This window comes from Macrosteles quadrilineatus, unplaced genomic scaffold (genome assembly GCF_028750875.1).
Source record: "Macrosteles quadrilineatus isolate MER2022 unplaced genomic scaffold, UCM_ALF_1.0 Scaffold_8__2_contigs__length_117827958, whole genome shotgun sequence".
NCBI lineage: Eukaryota > Metazoa > Arthropoda > Insecta > Hemiptera > Cicadellidae > Macrosteles > Macrosteles quadrilineatus.
Window position 1 is genome coordinate 36,411,769 of NW_026542601.1, and position 18,469 is coordinate 36,430,237.

Below are 18,469 nucleotides of genomic sequence, written 5' to 3' on the forward strand. Positions count from 1 at the left end.
TTAGTTTTTAGTCGATAGTTGCATAAAGCCACACTTAAATAAGGGCTTTAAATAAGGGTGGGCATTAATTGCTCCAACTGACCTGAGTCAGGTTGTCGGGTATTCCTGAATTGCGCCAACTACTCTGGGGAGCCACCCGATAAGTTCATTAACTGGGCTGCATATGTGGCGGTTAGGTTAGGTTAGTTTAGTGTAGGATTAGGATGACGTGTAAACAATGCCATTCATTCTGCCGGCAACTCACCCCTTCCTGGCTTGGGTTTGGTATTATAAGAAAAACATTTTGGGACTCTTTGAAGGCTTGGCGCAATTTAGGAACTGTTTGGCGGAGTTAATGTACGACCTTAAATAAAGGCTTAATCTTCTTTAGTAAACCGGTGTCAAAAATGTATGTATTGAGTTTTATAAATTAAATATGATCTTGCTTTGCTCGAGCTATAAACAAAATACCAAGAGTAGTTGGTTCTAATAATCAAATTCGTATCGATTAATGTTCTGAAAATATAAACCTTTATATAAAGGGAGTCCATAAACACATTTTAGAACTTAAAGATATGTATCCTCATACCAAAATAAAAAAGGTTAATCTGAAGGTATGTGTAAAATGCATATTATTTATCCAGGTATCCACCATTTTGTTTTTTATACAATAAAACTGTATCTTTGAAGTTGTTTAACCAATCATTATTAAACTTGGTATGTAGTATATATTTTAGCCAAAAGACGTAGGCCTATGTTAGAAAAAACAAGATTTAGTTGGTTAGTTTTGATATATTAAAATGGTAGCCGTTTAATCTTTGTAATTAAATTACAAAAATTGCTAATCTTATTAAAAAATGTCTAGAATGCTTTTATTTAGCATTTATAAATTCCTATTCCACGACAATTGGATAAAAAAGATCGAACAACAAACAGCTGAAATACAGTATCACATTTTGTTGCATTAAGGGTAGGCCTAGTCAGGCTACACCTTAGTTTTGTCATATACCAATTACAACTAAAAAACGTAACATTCCAATTGTTTGTTATTCAATCTTTTTGATCCCGGTGCCGTTTAATGCCGTTCCAATGCTAAATAAAAGTCTTCAGACATGTTGACATGTTTTAGTAAAATTAGCCATTTTAAAGTAATTTAATCGTAAAAATTAAATCTGCCGCAATTTTGAACTTTACTTTTTACCTAAAATAGTTTTTTATAACAATAATATACAATAAGTTTCATAAAGATCGGTCGAAAAACTTCAAAGATAAAAATGTTTGAAAAACAAAATGGAGTACTGTATATCTGTTAGTTGTATTACTGTTCTATGTACACTGTATTGTTGCTTTATAAAACTACGTACATAGCCTATAGAAATTTAAATAAAATAACTTATGTGCTGCCACTGGGGTAATGGCAAGGTGGTTTTCCCCCGTATCAATTACTATTAAAAAATATAAAATATTTAAAAAAAATGTTCTAGGATCTCGATTTAGACACATGATATAGAAAGATCGCGGGACAGGCAGAGAGAGCACAACAGCACAAGGTCCAACACGAGTGAACTCCCATCGTCGTGGCGTGGACTTAGTTCCTTTTTGCTCAATTGTTATTAGGAGAGTAGAAAGTTCTAGCAGTCTTCACTGTTCGACAGTTCTGAACCGCAGCACTACTGTACTTTTAATATCATTTATAATTAAAGTCCTTCCATTTTTGGCTGCCTCCTCACTCTACAGTACTACAGTACTATACTAATATCATTGTCTATACCTGTAACTTCCATTAGACTGCCATTTCACATGCACTTATTTTGAATCCCTTTCAGTTTACTCTATTCTGCTGCCCTGTTCCCGCCAAATGCACTGTGGCACCCGCCATCGCACACTCCGTCGTCTGCTTTATGCAACAATTGACCAACGTGGTACAAATTCATGCGTATATAATAATATGTTCAAGACTAAAATTTCTCTATAAACATAAATCAAATCAGATATTTAACAGTTGGCTCACGCAGATTTAATGTTACAAGTGCCAAGATAACACAGTACTCCCTATCCCGTCCAATTTTTAGGTAGGCTACACGTAACTTCTTTTAAAATTGTCCTAGCAACCTGAAATTTTCACACATTGTCTAACACACCTTTCAAACAATACTAGCAACCAGTTTTGTTCTAATGTCAAAACTATTTTATTTGTGCATTAAAAAAACAATTTTTTATCCAGTTTTTACATTTTTTAAATATTTATAACTTGGGATGTATCAATAAAATTGTAATTTCCCTTCCAATTACTATTTTTTTAATATACACGGAGAGTCTGTACAAAATTACATTAAAATCAATTTATTAATGTGTCTGAAAAATGTACTTGACGGGGAAAAAATAAAATTTTCGGTAGATCAGATATAAAAAAAAAACCTTTGTCTATGGTGGGTGACGACTATATCATAAAAATTGTTATTGTGAACCGGAAAACACTATTGAGGGTGATGGGAGGTATAAAATAAACTAGCATGATGGATCTTGCGGGCTACCAAATAAACTCCAGCAATGAATCAAATCGGCTCTGCAAAACTGATGTTGTCCAACATTCAGATACGCGGTATTGGCGTCCCATGATTTCCACTACTATTAGGGGAGAAGAGACTAGAAGAAAGCTCTCAAGTGGACTCCGCTTATTATCAAACTGTAAACATTTTTTCACTTAGTATATTAGGTGTTTTTCCATGATTATATAATACACAGTGAAGAAATACATGAGACAAACAAATTCCTAAGGACCTTCTAAATGATCAAAAAATTAATCATAATACTGCATTTGAAACACGCTTCACGCCCAACTCAGTATTTGACAGAAATTAGTGTTCATTTAGTTACAAAGAAGGTTTTGTAAGACGGACTGAATCTCAGCCCCCTAAAAAGATAAATTTTCTATTTCATAATTAATTTTTGTTACGATGGCAAGAGTAAAAAAATAACGTTTATTATGTAATTTTAGTGTTATATCAACAAATAGTTACAGAGAACGCATTAAAGTTTAGTGCTCTTCGTGAACGTGTTAAGAACAAAATAGTGTAAATTTCACTATCACTGATTTTTATTGTATTGTATTGTGAGAGAGGTGGACTCAGGGCCCTAGCACGTCTACCGAAGCTTATTATCTCAATTGCCACTAATTGGGTAAGCCTATACCCATGTCCTTGGCCAGGTGCACGAGATGTTGTCCATCGTTAGCGTCTGATTCATCACCAGGCTGCTTTTGATCAAACATGACCCTCCTACTTCTAAGTCTACGGCAGTCCAGAATAATGTGATGGCCTTTTCACCCCGGCGTCCTGGACGTCCACGAAGGTCTAGTGCAGAGATAGATTTTTCTGAAACGTCCGTGGCGTCCATGTCTTCCTCGCCGTTTGGAAACTTCTACTGGTTAAAGCACACTACAGGCATAGAATAAATAAAACACATGAACAAATAAATAAATATGCACACCATCATAACACTTCATCTATGCTACAGGTGCCGTCGACGCCGTCGCGCCTCGCACACTCAGTTGTTGATCGACAGACTAGAGTGATAGTGCAGCGTGTCTTTTTAGTCAATGTTGTAGGACCATGTCCTCTTCTGCCTGCAACAGTGAGTACTGTATGAATAACATTTACTATTTTACATAGCTTGCTGCCTCTCGACAGTCGACATAAACATATTTTTAATATTTTTCAGTTTACTCTATTCTGCTGCCCTGTTCCCGCCAAATGCACTGTGGAACCTGCCATCGCCACCCCATAGTCTGTCGTCTGCTTTCTGTAACAATTGACCAACTTGGACAGTCAGTAAATTACAATCTTTTATCTTCATAATTTTATATGTTTCTAGACTAAAGTTTCTCCATAAACATAAATCACATCAGACAATTAACAGTTGATCCACAAAGATTTAATCTTACTCTTACAAGTAGCCTACCAAGGTAACACAGTCCTCCCTATCCCGTCCATGTTAATCTTACCATTTTTAGGTACAACTTTTTTGAAGTTGTAACAAATTCTTTACAAATCATCCAGGCAACCTGATATTTTTATACGTTGTCTAAGACACCTTTTTCAACAATACTATGAACCACTTTTGTTGTTAGGTCTAAAATATTTAATTTGTAATTTTTTCTAAAAACATAAAATATTTCCTTAAAATGATTTTAACTTGGGATGTATCAATAATTATGTAATTTCACTTCCTATTATTATTTGTTAATACTGTATACACAGAAGGTCTGTATAAAATGTCATTAAAATTGGTTCATAAATGTGTCTAAAAAATGTACCGGACGGGAAAAACTTATTTTTCTGTAAATCGCATTGAAGCCTTACTCCAGGTAACTATATCATACAACCGTTTATTAATAACACTATTGAGGTCGAGGGGGATATAAAATAAACTTGCATGATGGTATTACGGACATAGTTTGATCTTGCAGTCCATACCAAATAAACTCCTGGAAATGGAATCGTCTGCATACCACCAGTCTAACGAACCGAGCTTGGAGATACGCCCTTTTGACGTCCCATGATTTCCACTAGTATCAGGGAAGAAGAAACTAGAAGGATTCTCACAAGAGTAGTCCTCTGAATAACTAACTTACTTTGACAGTCAACTATTTCATTATTTAGTGCTGTTTTCAATTATTGTATTTGATCTTGATGGATCTTGATGTAAAGAATAAGTAAACTGCTGTAGTTTGCTTGTTTATGCATATTGTATTTAGATCAAACTTGGCCAATCTATTTATTATATACTAAGCTATTAATATTTTACTTAAAAACACACTTTATTACCCTCCCTGTAAGCAGCAAACCTAGGTACTCCTGGTACTCGTTAAACCCAAATATTATTTGAAAATATTTAATTGAAAATCAATTCAGGCAAATGGAAATTCGCTTAGTCTGCAGGTTTGCTGCGGCAGGGGTATTATTATTTTATGGCTAATTTCACGATTTGTGTTTTTGTGCTGTTTGGTTATACAGTACAGGGTATACTAAAAAAAGGTGGGACACAATTTACGTAGTGGTCTCTTGTATCAAAATAAAGTGAAAATCAAGAATACAACTTTTTTCAAAATCGTTTCGTTAATCAGATATCCGCCATTTTGTATTTTTTACATAAACAATTATCTTTGAATTGTCTCATCAAATTTTTATCAAACTTGGTACGTAGGCCTGTGTGTTAAATTAGAAGAGACCCATCTTAGAAAAAAGTTACTTTGGTCCAATCTAAAATTTCTAAATGGTGGTCATTTTAAATTAAAATTGAAAACAAACTGTTTCAGTTTTCCACAGTTTTGATCGTGGTGCTTTTGATGGAAATGGACGGAACGTGTTCGTAAATTAAATCTACCCGTAGTTTGGAACTAAAACATCATGCACGAAACATTATTATAAAACATTAATCTTGGAGCAAGAAAATACGTATTGTCTAAAGGTGACGATTTTCAAACAAGTCTATAAAAGTACATCTGACTTCCCAAACAAAATTAAATATTCATTATACGCAACGCAAAGTAAGTTAACAATTATATATTGTCCTATATTCCAATTACGCGTCAGATTTCGAGTACCGTATCTGTGTATTCAATTCAAAATCCTATTAAACTTGTGTTTCAAATTGGTTACTTCAATGGCCAATCACAATTTATGACTTAACGCCCTTTCCTTCAATTGTTAGGCTGCAATATGATAATGGTAATACAGTACTTTCAAACCATAGATTATGAGGAATAGGGTGGAAATTTAAGCTTGATTATTATTATCTTTTTAGCTATTCCAGTTTTTAAGTTATAATTAATTGAATATAAATTCGTTATAAGAAAAAAGTCTGTTAGAGTATGAGTGAATCAGCGGACTGCACTTGTGAGTTTCCTTCTGGTCTCTTCTCCCCTGATACTAGTGGAAATCATGGGACGCCAATACCGCCTATCTCCAGGCTCGTTTGACAACCAATAGGTTTTGCAGAAGTACAGTATTCATTGCTAGTTTATTGGTATGGCCTGAGGAGTCCGGATAAGTGAGAGTCTACTGTAGAAAGGAGATTAGTGAAATATGAAAAACTGTGATTAATTTTGACATCTACTTTCTTTAGGACCGACCCACACCAACCAACCGACTTTGAATATTGAAAGTAGACTTGTGAAATAATTAAACACTGTAAATAGTTTGGAGAGTTTAGTTTGCTAGCAGTTGGGTAGTTTTGCACTACTACTGTAAAACCATCGTTCTTGGACGAAACCATCGTTTTTGGATGATGAAAGGAGGCTAGTGTCTTATACAAACAATTATTGTTAACAACACACAGTACAAACAATTATCACAATTATAAACAATTATAATTGTTGGTACAAACAATTATTGTTTGTACCGTAATAGAAAAGTTTGCAATATTATGACCATGTTGCTTGCTATACATACATACTGTATCATACGTATTTGGTGAACTTGTGTTTCGGATTACTAAGTAATCAAGTAAAAACGCCCCCAATGGACAAGTGTTTTTATTCTACAGTTTGTAAATAAAATAACTATTAAACGAAAGAAACATTGCTGGTGAACTGGTGAACGGACGACATACGAGGTTTTCGCGTCCCATGATTCCCACTAGTATCAGGGGAGAAGAGACAAGGCGAGAACTTTTAAAAAGTCTGTGGATTAATACGTATCAATCAAGGCCCATTTCAAACGATCCGGCGCGCGCCATGCGGCCCAACGACCTAGGCAAACTACACCAAGAGAGTGGAATATGTATATCAGAATTTATACATCGTTTTATCAGAAAATAATATATTTAAAGTGATCATATACCATATATTTTCATGTCTGTTCACTGCAAATCGTTCAACTTTAAGTATTAAACAAACTTTTCCCTTATAACTAAAAGACAATACTGTATTTAGTTTTAAATTACCAATTGATACGCAATGAAAGATTTTGATTTGATACTTAACCTAAAAACGCCAAAACTGTTAAGTTTCATTTCAATAATAGGTGTGATTCAGTTTCTCATGTTTGTATCTTCTTTTTGAAGCTTCTCTTTAAGTTTGTTATGAAGTTCATCAAATGACTTGATCGACATGAGAAAGTAAGAAAAGAATATTTCTTCACTGTTGCGTGTATTGGCTGAAAAACACTCTGAAAGCCCCAGAATCGTGCCGATTATTGAGTAATAGGTGAGTGGTAAGTAACATCACCTATTATTTTTTCTTCTCCATAACAAGTACATGGCTAAGACTGTCTTCTGCCGTGATGTAAACATTGCAACCACTGAGCCACAACAGAATAAATAATAATAATTATAGAGTGCCGTGCGGCGCGCGCCGGACGAACCCGTCCTCGTAGACACACGTGTGAAAGTATAAATAACATTGACTATAATATAACACTAGTGTTATAGCACTAGTGTATGATGAATACTCTTGTTGTATTCATATTATCAATAATATTATATTGATAACATGTATATAAACAGTTAAAAACTCATGAGTTCACCAATGTCACAGTCACCTAGTATCTTATTATTTTTAACATTCTAAGTACATCAATTCCAGTATTTTGTAATACATTGTGTTTATTACAATGTGTGGTTAACTACTTCTACCTAGGTAGCTACTGCTTACTTTCAAGTTAAAGCTAATCTTTTGCATTTTATTTTAGACTAGGATTACGATAACCCGGAGCTCCTAATCCACCTGATATAGGCCTACGTTTTAAGTATATATTGACACATCAGTCAACAAAAGACCGAAATAGAGAGTTAGTAGTTTATTTTAATTTTCTATTTTAAAACATTTGCAAAATGGCTGGAAATACAAATAACAAACTCTGCAAACTAGACAGTTATCTTCACAAATATATCGTCCTGACACTTTAAAAGTTGGTAAAATAACCTTTGTCAAACGTCTAGGAGGCCTGGACGGCGAGAGAGAGGACTCGGGAGATACGAGGTTTTGGTGTCCCATCGCTTCCACTAGTATCAGGGAAGCAGAGACGTGGTACAACTTACCAACGTAGGCTGCCGATATTAATATCCTACATTGATAGCATAGAATAGATAAAATTCTGGCGACCCATCTATTGCATGGAGTCGCCGGAATTTTATCCCCCTGGAATTTTACCCTCTGGGCAAATCTGACGTCACTATGACGTAGTAACTTAAGCGCTCTAAAGTTTGTTTGCGGGCGGAATTTTACCCCCACGGATTTAGAAGTCCAATGAAAATAGACAGAGTGTGATAAATTAGATTAGCAATAAAAACTGGAATTTTAACCCCTGACCATATAACTAGCGTTTAGGCAACTGTAGATAAACGGCCCGGATTTTTACCCCCGGAATTTTACCCCCCAGAATTTTACCCCCTGACCAGATATAGAAATTATAAGGAATAATTAATTTTCTTCTTTCAGTTTTAATTTAATATCAAACATTTTATTATTAAGGAGCCTATCTTAATTTATTTTTTATCTCAACTAAGTAAACAGGGTTCGCTGTTTACTTTTGATATACGGGATTTGGATTTGAGGCCAACTGTTGGATAATATGTATGTATAATAAACTGACTATCTCATTTAAATAATAATTGGGTGAACATTTCATAAACGATTTATTATACCACCGTCGAAAATAAATTATTTCGTTTCTGTTGTACAATAACACAATATGCCTTTTTGTTTCTTCAGGCTCAAACCATGAACTATTTAGGGTTTGTACTGGGGAAGGTCATCAAAATACCTGTTATTAAATGTAGTTGTAGGCATCCGGTAAACATTATTCGATCAATTAATTGTTGTATTGACTACTCTACTGCAAGGAAACCCAAATGTTTGTATGTACATATTAACTAACAGTTAGCCCCAAAAATCAAATCCCAAAACTCGAATATTAAAATTAAAATTCAAAACCTGTTTGATTAGTTAAGGTTACAAATAGGTACAAATAAGGTTATAGAGAAAAACTACTTAATATTAAAATGTATACTATTAAATTAAAACTTAAAAGAGAAAATTTTTAATCCTAACTTATTTATATATCTAGCCAGGGGGTAAAATTCAAAAACAACACAATCAATTACAACGACACGTCATGCGACTAGAGAGATTTAGTGTAATGAGCTGTAAAGGAAAAATTGTTTATGGTTAGTGGGATAGCCAACATATTAATGACCTACAACATACTGTATACAATTAATTGTTGTAGATTAATACTACATCAATGCTTAAACATGGGAACCCGGAACATTGACCTTAATTAATAGAATTGGTTTGGAATTAGCAAAGTAACCTTGTTAGGATGAGGTATGTTCAGTACGTCACGCAAAACCACCGGTGTAACTAAATTAACACGAATTCCTGTAAAAATACAGTATTTGATATTAGGCGTGAAGCGTGTTTCAAATAAAAAGATCAATTTCAATTTTTTCATTATTAACGTCCTTAATCATTTTTTGGCCTTATGTATTTCTTCCCTGTGGGCACAATAGTAAAATAAAAATATACATCAAGATAAAATACATAAGTGAAAAAATGCACTAAATAATGGAATACAGTAGTTGACTGTCAAAGTAAGTTAGTAAGTATTCAGAGGACTACACTTGTGAGAATCCTTCTAGTTTCTTCTTCCCTGATACTAGTGGAAATCATGGGACGTCAAAAGGGCGTATCTCCAAGCTCCGTTCGTTAGACTTCTGTTTTCCAGACGATTCCATTTTCAGGCGTTTATTTGGTATGGACTGCAAGATCAAACTATGTCCGTAAAACCATCATGCAAGTTTGTTTTATACCCCCCTTGTCCTCAATTGTGTTTTTAATAAACAGTTGTATGATATAGTCACCTACCATGGAATAAGTAAAGGCTTCAATGCAATTTACAGAAAATTAAGTTTTACCCGTCCGGTACATTTTTTAGACACATTTATAAACCAATTTTAATGAAATTTGTTACAGACCTTCTGTGTATATTAACAAATAATAATAGGAAGTGAAATTACAAAATTATTGATACATTCCAAGTTAGAGGCCCTAATAATTTTTTAAAATTTAAAAACTCAATGAGATATTTTTGTTTGTAAGAAAAAATTACAAATAAAATAGTTTTGACCTTAGAACAAAAGTGGTTCATAGTATTGTTGAAAAAGGCGTCTTAGACAATTTATAAAAATTTTAGGTTGCCTGGGTAATTTGTAAGGAAGTTAAGTGTACCTAAAAATGGCAAAATTAACATGGACGGGATGGGGAAATCTGTGTTACCTTGGCAGGCTACTTGAAAGATTAAATCTGTGTGGGCCAACGGTTAAATGTCTGATTTGATTTATGTTTGAGGAGATATTTTTGCCTTGGTATTAACGAATTGGTCTAATTATCAGGATAACACTGCGTATAGGGATAGTCGTAGTTCGTATACTAGATACTCGATAGCGATACTTGATAGTTCGATAGCGTATACTAGTGCGGACGTTCATCCACACTACTCACCAGGGAGTATATAACAGGGTGTCTACCGACCGGAAAATTCGGGAATCATGCGTTAGTTTTTTTTAACCAGGAAATAATTATGAGTATATTTTGTATTTATACCTGGAATTTTCAATTTTCCGCGATCGCGCATGACAGCAGTGACGTTTGCGTAACCGTGGGAGAGGGGGGGACGATAATGTGTCTACAACACGACGCGAGAGATTATCAGAATATGCCGCGATCACTGAAGACGATGATACCATAGATGAAGTAATATTAATCATCTTCATCTATGATGTTACTGTACACACGACCGCGGGGAAAGATCAGCATCTTGTCTCATTCGCAGTAGACGACGATGGTAAAGCGACAACAGGACTGAATCTGACCTGGGCTAGCCTGAGCCTCATGGAGCAGTCATGCGGCATTTTCCGAGGGAGCGACACATAGATTAATGTTATTATTATCTGGAGCGACATTAGGACTTTATGGAACTTCCCCGTTCTCCCTGCCTAATTCCCACCTCCCTATTCCCGGACACATAGTGAACTATTGGGATCGACTCATGGAATCGTTCATGGAAATATCTACTCCGTGTAAATTTGTCAGCACTTGAATTCCACACAAACCATCAATAATGCTTAATAATGCCTGAAAGTTGCATTACAATCTGTCGAGCGGTTTCGGAGTCCATAAAGGACAAACAAACATACATACAAACAAACATACATTGGATTTTATATACTGTAGATAATATTGTACTAAACATTTTATGGTCTGAGATTAGGTTAGGTTAAGTTAGGTTGGTTTAGGATGTGTTAGGTAGGATAGGACATCTCTGTCTTGATCTGAAAAATTATTCCGCACAGTTATGTTTGATCTCTTCGAAAACACGATGCAACAATTTGGTGAATAGCCGACGACGATAATCCTCACGACCGTGGGATATGTTTATATATTTTTGCAATCGTGGAAGACGATGATTATGTCTACACAACCACAGAAAATAGTCAGACTTTTTCCGTGATCATGGGACGCTTACGATTTCTATACGGCCAAGGGAGACGAAAATTATGCCTACATGGCCACGAGGGGTTATCAGAAGTTAACCGCAACCGCATGCTAGGGCAACCGCATTATTTTTTTATTTTCCATTTTTTTGTTGCCCCTCCCCAAAAAAGGCAACTGCCTCGTGCCCTTGGCACGTGCCTACCTACTGCCCTGCACTGGACCAAGGCTGTTCTAGGACCATGTCCTCTTCTGCCTGCGACAGTACTGTAGTACTGAGTGCAGACCTAAACACAGTACAGTACAACCCACGATTACTAGAAAAATACTATTTTAATTTACATAACTTGCATAAGCTGCCCCTCAACGCTCTCGACTTACACGTATTTTCAATATTTTTCAGTTTACTCTATTCTGCTGCCCTGTTCCCGCCAAATGCACTGTGGAACCCGCCATCGCATACACTGAGTCTGTCGTCCCTGCAACAATTGACCAACTTGAGCAGTCGGTAAATCTACACTCCAATCTTTTATCTTCATAATTTTATACATTGTGTTCTAGACTAAAATTTCTCCTTAAACATAAATCAAATCAGACATTTAACCGTTGACCCACACAGATTTAATCTTGCAAGTAGCCTGCCAAGGTACAATTGTAACACAGTTCCGTATCAGGTCCATGTTTTAGTTAGAAAATATAAATAAAATTAGAAGCTTTAACATTTAAAGTTCGGAAGTTTATTTACAATTCAACTCAAGACTAAAACATAAACATGACTGATATTGTTTACCTCCAACTAACATATGATACATTTAACATATGATAATATGTGAATATAACATTATAATACAGTCCATGTTAATTTTACCATTTTTAGGTACACTTAACTTCTTTACAAATAATCCAGGCAACCTGAAATTGTTATATATTGTCTAACACACCTTTTTCAACAATACTATGAACCACTTTTGTTCTCAGGTCAAAAACATTTTATTGTAAATTTTTCTAAAAAACATAAATATTTCATTGAGTTTTTAAATTTTAAAAATTATTATAACTTGGGATGTATCAATAATTTCGTAATTTCACTTCCTATTATTATTTGTTAATATACACAGAAGGCCTGTAAAAAATGACATTAAAATTGGTTCATAAATGTGTCTAAAAAATGTACCGGACGGGAAAACTTAATTTTCTGTGGTGGGCGACTATATCATACAACTGTTTATTAAAAAGACAATTGAGGACGAGGGGAGGTATAAAACAAACTTGCATGATGGTTTTACGGACATAAAACCAATTTGATCTTGCAGTCCATACCAAATAAACGCCTGAAAATGGAATCGTCTGCAAAACAGTCGGTGGAGCTTGGAGATACGCCCTTTTGTCGTACCATGATTTCCACTAGTATCAGGGGAGAAGAAACTAGAAGGATTCTCACAAGTGTAGTCCTCTGAATACTTACTAACTTACTTTGACAGTTAACTATATCAGTGCTTTTTTCACTTATGTATTTGATCTTGATGTATATTTTTATTTTACGATTGTGTTCACTGAGGAGAAATACATAAGGCCAAAAAAGGCTTAAGCACGTTTATAATGAAAAAAATTGAAATTGATCTTTTTATTTGAAACACACTTCACGCCTAATATCAAATACTGTATTTTAAAGGAATTCATGTTAATTTAGTTAACCGATGGTTTTGCGTGACGTACTGAATATACCTCATCCTAACAAGGTTACTTTGCTAATTCCAAACCGATTTTATTAGTTAAGGCCAATGTTCCGGGTTCCCATGTTTAAGCATTGATGTAGTAATAATCTACAACAATTAATTGTATACAGTATGTTGTAGGTCATTAACATGTTGGCTATCCCACTAACTATAAACATTTTTTACTTACAGCTGATTACTAGTCGCATGACGTGTAGTTTTGTTTAAAACATGTGTTGTTCGTGTCGTTGCGGTACGATGTATTTTCATGTTACTACGTACAGTGTTTACACGTTTCCATTTGTCGTTAGTAATCTGAATCATATAGTATAGTGATCGTGAGTGTGTTTTAGCAGACATTTAGGCATACTAAAAGGAATTAGTTTTAAGTGACTTATTCAGTGATATTTTCAAAAAGGTTTTCCTGTGACAACATGCATCTTGGTTCTGATGGTTCACTGAAGTATTCTGGTAAGTATTTTAAATACTTATCCCTAGTATAGAATACAGTAGTCCGTAGTAGCATTGACTATATAACACTAAGACAATGGTTAGTAGTTAGTTTATCTATTCAATGCTATCAATGTAACTATCGGCAGCCTACATTAGTAAATTGTACCACGTCTCTGCTTCCCTGATACTTGTGGAAGTGATGGGACACCAAAACCTCGTATCTCCCGAGTCCTCTCTCTCGCCGTCTCCCGTCCGACCTCCTAGACGTTTGACAGAAAGGCTATTTTACCAACTTTTAAAGTGTCACGACGATCTATTTGTGAACATAACTGTCTAGTTTGCAAAGTGCGTTTTATTTGTATTTTCAGCCATTTTGCAAATTTTTTAAAATAGAAAATTAAATTGAACAACTAACTGTCTATTTCGGTCTTAAGTTGGCTGGTGTGTCAATCAAATACTTAAAACGTAGGCCTATACTAGGTGGATCAGCAGCTCGGGGTTATCGTACCTAATCCTAGTCTAAAATAAAATGCAAAAGATTAGCTTGAAAGTATGCAGTAGATACCTAGGTAGAAGTAGTTAACCATACTATGTAATAAACACAATTTATTACAAAATACAGTACTGGAATTGATGTACTTATAGCTTGTTAAAAATAATAAGATACTAGGTGAAGGTGACTTTGAACGCACAGTTTTTAACTTATTATATACATGTACAATTTAATATTATTGATAATATGAATACAACAAGAGTAGTCATACTTTCACACGTGTGTCTACACACAGAGATGCGCGTGTCTACATGGTGTCTACACACGAGGACGGGTTCGTCCGATGCGCGCGACGCACGGCACTCTATAATTATTATTTATTCTGTTGTGGCTCAGTGGTTGCAATGTTAACATCATGACAGAAATAAGTTTTAGCCATGTACTTGTTATGGAGAAGAAGAAAAGAAGAAGAAGATGATGTTGATGTTCACCTATTATGTTGGGTGTGATTGGGTGTGATTGGGTGGGTATTATGTGTGTATGATGTTGGGTTCACCTATTACAGTACTCAATAATCGGCACGATTCTGGGGCTTTCAGAGTGTTATTCAGCCAATACACGCAACAGTGAAGAAAGATTCTTTTCTTACTTTCTCATGACGATCAAGTAATTTGACGAACTTCATAACAAACTTAAAGAGAAGCTTCAAAGAGAAGATACAAACATGAGAAACTGAATCACACATACTGAAATGAAACGTTCTGGCGTCTTTGGGTTAAGTCCAAAAACAAAATGTTTCATTGCGTATCAATTAGTTAGTAATTTGACATTAAATACTCTCCTTTGACATTCAACTATTTCATTACTTAGTGCTTTTTTACAATGTATTAGTAAATTGATCTTTTTATTTGAAACACGTTTCACCCCTAAGATCAAATACTGTATTTTTACAGGAATTCGTGTTTGGGGGAAAAGTTTGTTTCATACTTAAAGTTGGCCGATTTGCATGGGACAGACATGAAAATATGTGTCTTATGATAACTTGATTTAAGATCATTTTCTGATACAACGATGTATAAACTTCTGATATACCAGTTCCACCCTCTTGGTCAGGTAGTTTGCCTAGGTTGAGTCAGCCTAGGGATTGGGCCGCATGCCACGCGCCGGATCGTGTGAAATGGGCCTTGACGTATTAAACCACAGACTTATTCTAAATGTTCTCACCTTGTCTCTTCTCCCCTGATACTAGTGGGAATCATGGGACGCGAAAACCTCGTATGTCGTTTACCAGTTTTATACCAATGTTTATTTATGCTTCTTTCTTTATTTCGTTTAATAGTTATTTCATTTACAAACTGTAAAATAAAAACACCTATCCATCGGGGGCGTTTTTACTTGATTACTTAGTATTCCGATAGACAAGTTCCACCAAATAGTTAGGGTATGATACAGTATGTATATTAACATAGCAACATGGTCATAAAATTGCAAACTTTTCTATTACGGTACAAACAATAATTGTTTGTATAAGACACGAGCCTCCTTTCATCATACAAAAAACGATAGTTTCCTCCAAAAACAGTGGTTTTACAGGTTAGTAGTGCAAAACTACACAACTACTAACAAACTATGTCCAAATTATTTACAGTGTTTAAGATTTTACAAGTCTACTACCTACTTTCAATATTCAAAGTCGGTTTTACGGTTGGTGTGGTCGGTCCTAAAGAAAGTAGATGTCAAAATTAATCACAGTTTTTCATATTTCACTAATCTCCTTTCTACTGTAAACTCTCACTTATCCGGACTCCTCAGGCCATACCAATAAACTAGCAATGAATGAATATACTTCTGCAAAACCTGTCTGTCAAACGAGCCTGGAGATACGCGGTATTGGCGTCCCATGATTTCCACTAGTATCAGGGGAGAAGAGACTAGAAGGAAATTCACAAGTGTAGTCCGCTGATTCACTTATAGTTAGTTCTACTCTTAACAGATTTTTTTCTTATAACGAATTTATATTCAATTATAACTGCAATACTGTAATAGCTAATAAGATAATAATAATTAAGCTTGATTTTCTACCCTATTCCTCATAATCTATGGTTTGAAAGTACTGTATTACCATTATCATATTGCAGCCTAACAATTGAAGGGAAGGGCGTTATGTCGTATATGATTGGCCCTCGAAACCCAATTTGAAACACAAGTTTAATGGGATTTTGAATTAAATACATAGATATGGTAGTCGAAATCTGACACATAATCTAAATATATAAAAGGCAAAGCCCTCACTGACACACTCACTCACTCACTCATCACTAATTCTCCCACTTCCCATTTACCTAGGAGGCTGAAATTTGGTACACTGATTCTTTAGGCATTAAATAGGAAAACTAAGCTATTTTAATTCTGATCGGACTCTCGGGCTCCGCCCCAGTGGCTCTGGAGTTTCCCATGTTAACCTTATGAGTACTCATATTTAAATGGAATTAATGAATATTAACAGCTGTTTCAATTAAACAAGTTGGTTCTGTTCTATGATGTGCAATAGCATTTAAGTTACAAGGATTACCAACAGGGTGCAGCACTATTTTTTTTTTTAATTTATGACTACAGCTAATTTGCAACCAAAAGGTGAGTGAGCGTAGCGAACGAACTTCAACCTGGAGGCAAGTTAGCGTAGCAAACGAGCTAACCTGAAGGCAAGTGAGCGCAGCGAACGAGCTCCAACCTAAAGGTGAGTGAGCGTAGCGAACGAACTTCAACCAGGACGTGATTGAGCCATGCGAACGAGCTCCAACCTAAAGGTGAGTGAGGGTAGCGAACGAACTTCAACCAGGACGTGATTGAGCCATGCGAACGAGCTCCAACCTAAAGGTGAGTGAGCGTAGCGAACGAACTTCAACCTGGACGTGATTGAGCCATGCGAACGAGCTCACTTATGAAGAAAAACGGGGCAAAGCCCGCGGGTACAGCTAGTTGGAATATATTTTAGGTCACGATATAATTGTTAAATTATTTTGCGTTGCATATAATGAATATTTAATTTTGTTTGGGAAGGAAGAAGTACTTTTATGGGTTTGTTTCAAATCAAGACGTCTCCTTTTAGACAATACGGATTTTCTTACTCCAAGATTCAAGATTCATGTTTTATAATAATGTTTCGTGCTTGATGTTTTTAGTTTCAAACTTCGGGTAGATATAATTTACGAACACGTTCTGCCCATTAAAAGCATTACGATCAAAACAGTGGAAAACTGAAACAATGTGTTTGCAATTTTAATTAAAAAAATAAAATGGCCGCCATTTTGAAATTTTAACTTGGATCAAAGTAACTTTTTTCTAAGATGGGTCTCTTCTACTTTAACATAGGCCTACGTACCAAGTTTCATAAAGATAGGTTGAAATAATTTAAAGATAAAATTGTTTATGTAAAAAATAAAAAATGGCGGATATCTGGTTAACGAAACGATTTTGTAAAAGGTTTTATTCTTGGTTTTCTCTTTTTTTGACCCAAGGGACCACTACGTAAATTATGTTCCATTTTTGAATATAACCTGTATAACCAAACAGCAAAAAAGCACAAATAATCATAAAATAAGCCCTAAAATAATAAATTCAAAATGAACACGAAAACGAGCTTAACAATTTACAATGGGATGAGAAGTTTACTTGTGTAGTCTATGATTATTCGCAATTTTTCATATTTTACTCTCTTATCAGTAGACGCTCATATCCACTCCTCGGGCCCAATAAACTCGCTAGAAATGCGTTTGCAAAACTGGTGTCAAACGAGCTTGGAGATACGCGGTATTGGCGTCCCACGATTTCCACTAGTATCAGGGGAGAAGAGACTAGAAGGAAACTCACAAGTGTAGTCCGCTGATACGCTCATTGCCATCAGAAACTTTTTTATTAATGAATTTAGCTTACATTATGATTACCAATTAAAGTTTTATTGTACAATTCATACAGCAAATTTGCTTCAGAAAATAATTATTTGAATTGAGTACTTTCATGGACAAAAGTAAAAAGTAAGTATTAAAATTTTGATAACCATATTTTAAATAATAACATTGACACCTTATAGTTGTAAAAGATTTACGACTGTTAGAATTGCTTAGAATTTTCCGTTGACATATTTACATGAATGTACTTTACATAACTTTTAAGGTAGTTAAATTATTTTTTTTCTAATTTAGGAATCATTTAGATTAAATTTCTGTCTAATTTCTCACCCATCATCTAACATTTTACAGTATTGTACTCAACCTATGTCTAACTGTACATTACCTTCTGTACTGTATTTATTTGCAGCCTAATATTAGAGCGGAG

At 35.0% G+C, this 18,469-nt stretch overlaps 1 protein-coding gene across 1 annotated transcript in view; it reads right to left on the minus strand.

The window, feature by feature from the left end:
• Positions 1 to 3,705: 3,705 nt before the first annotated feature.
• Positions 3,706 to 18,469, minus strand: part of LOC129000322 (uncharacterized protein K02A2.6-like) — a 38,745-nt gene continuing 23,981 nt past the window's right edge. Inside the window, exons 4-5 of the mRNA XM_054427284.1 lie at positions 11,882 to 11,952; positions 3,706 to 3,780 (exon numbers count right to left, since the gene is read on the minus strand). Coding sequence (XP_054283259.1) covers positions 3,706 to 3,780; positions 11,882 to 11,952 — 146 coding nt within the window. The remainder of the gene's footprint in view (positions 3,781 to 11,881; positions 11,953 to 18,469) is intronic.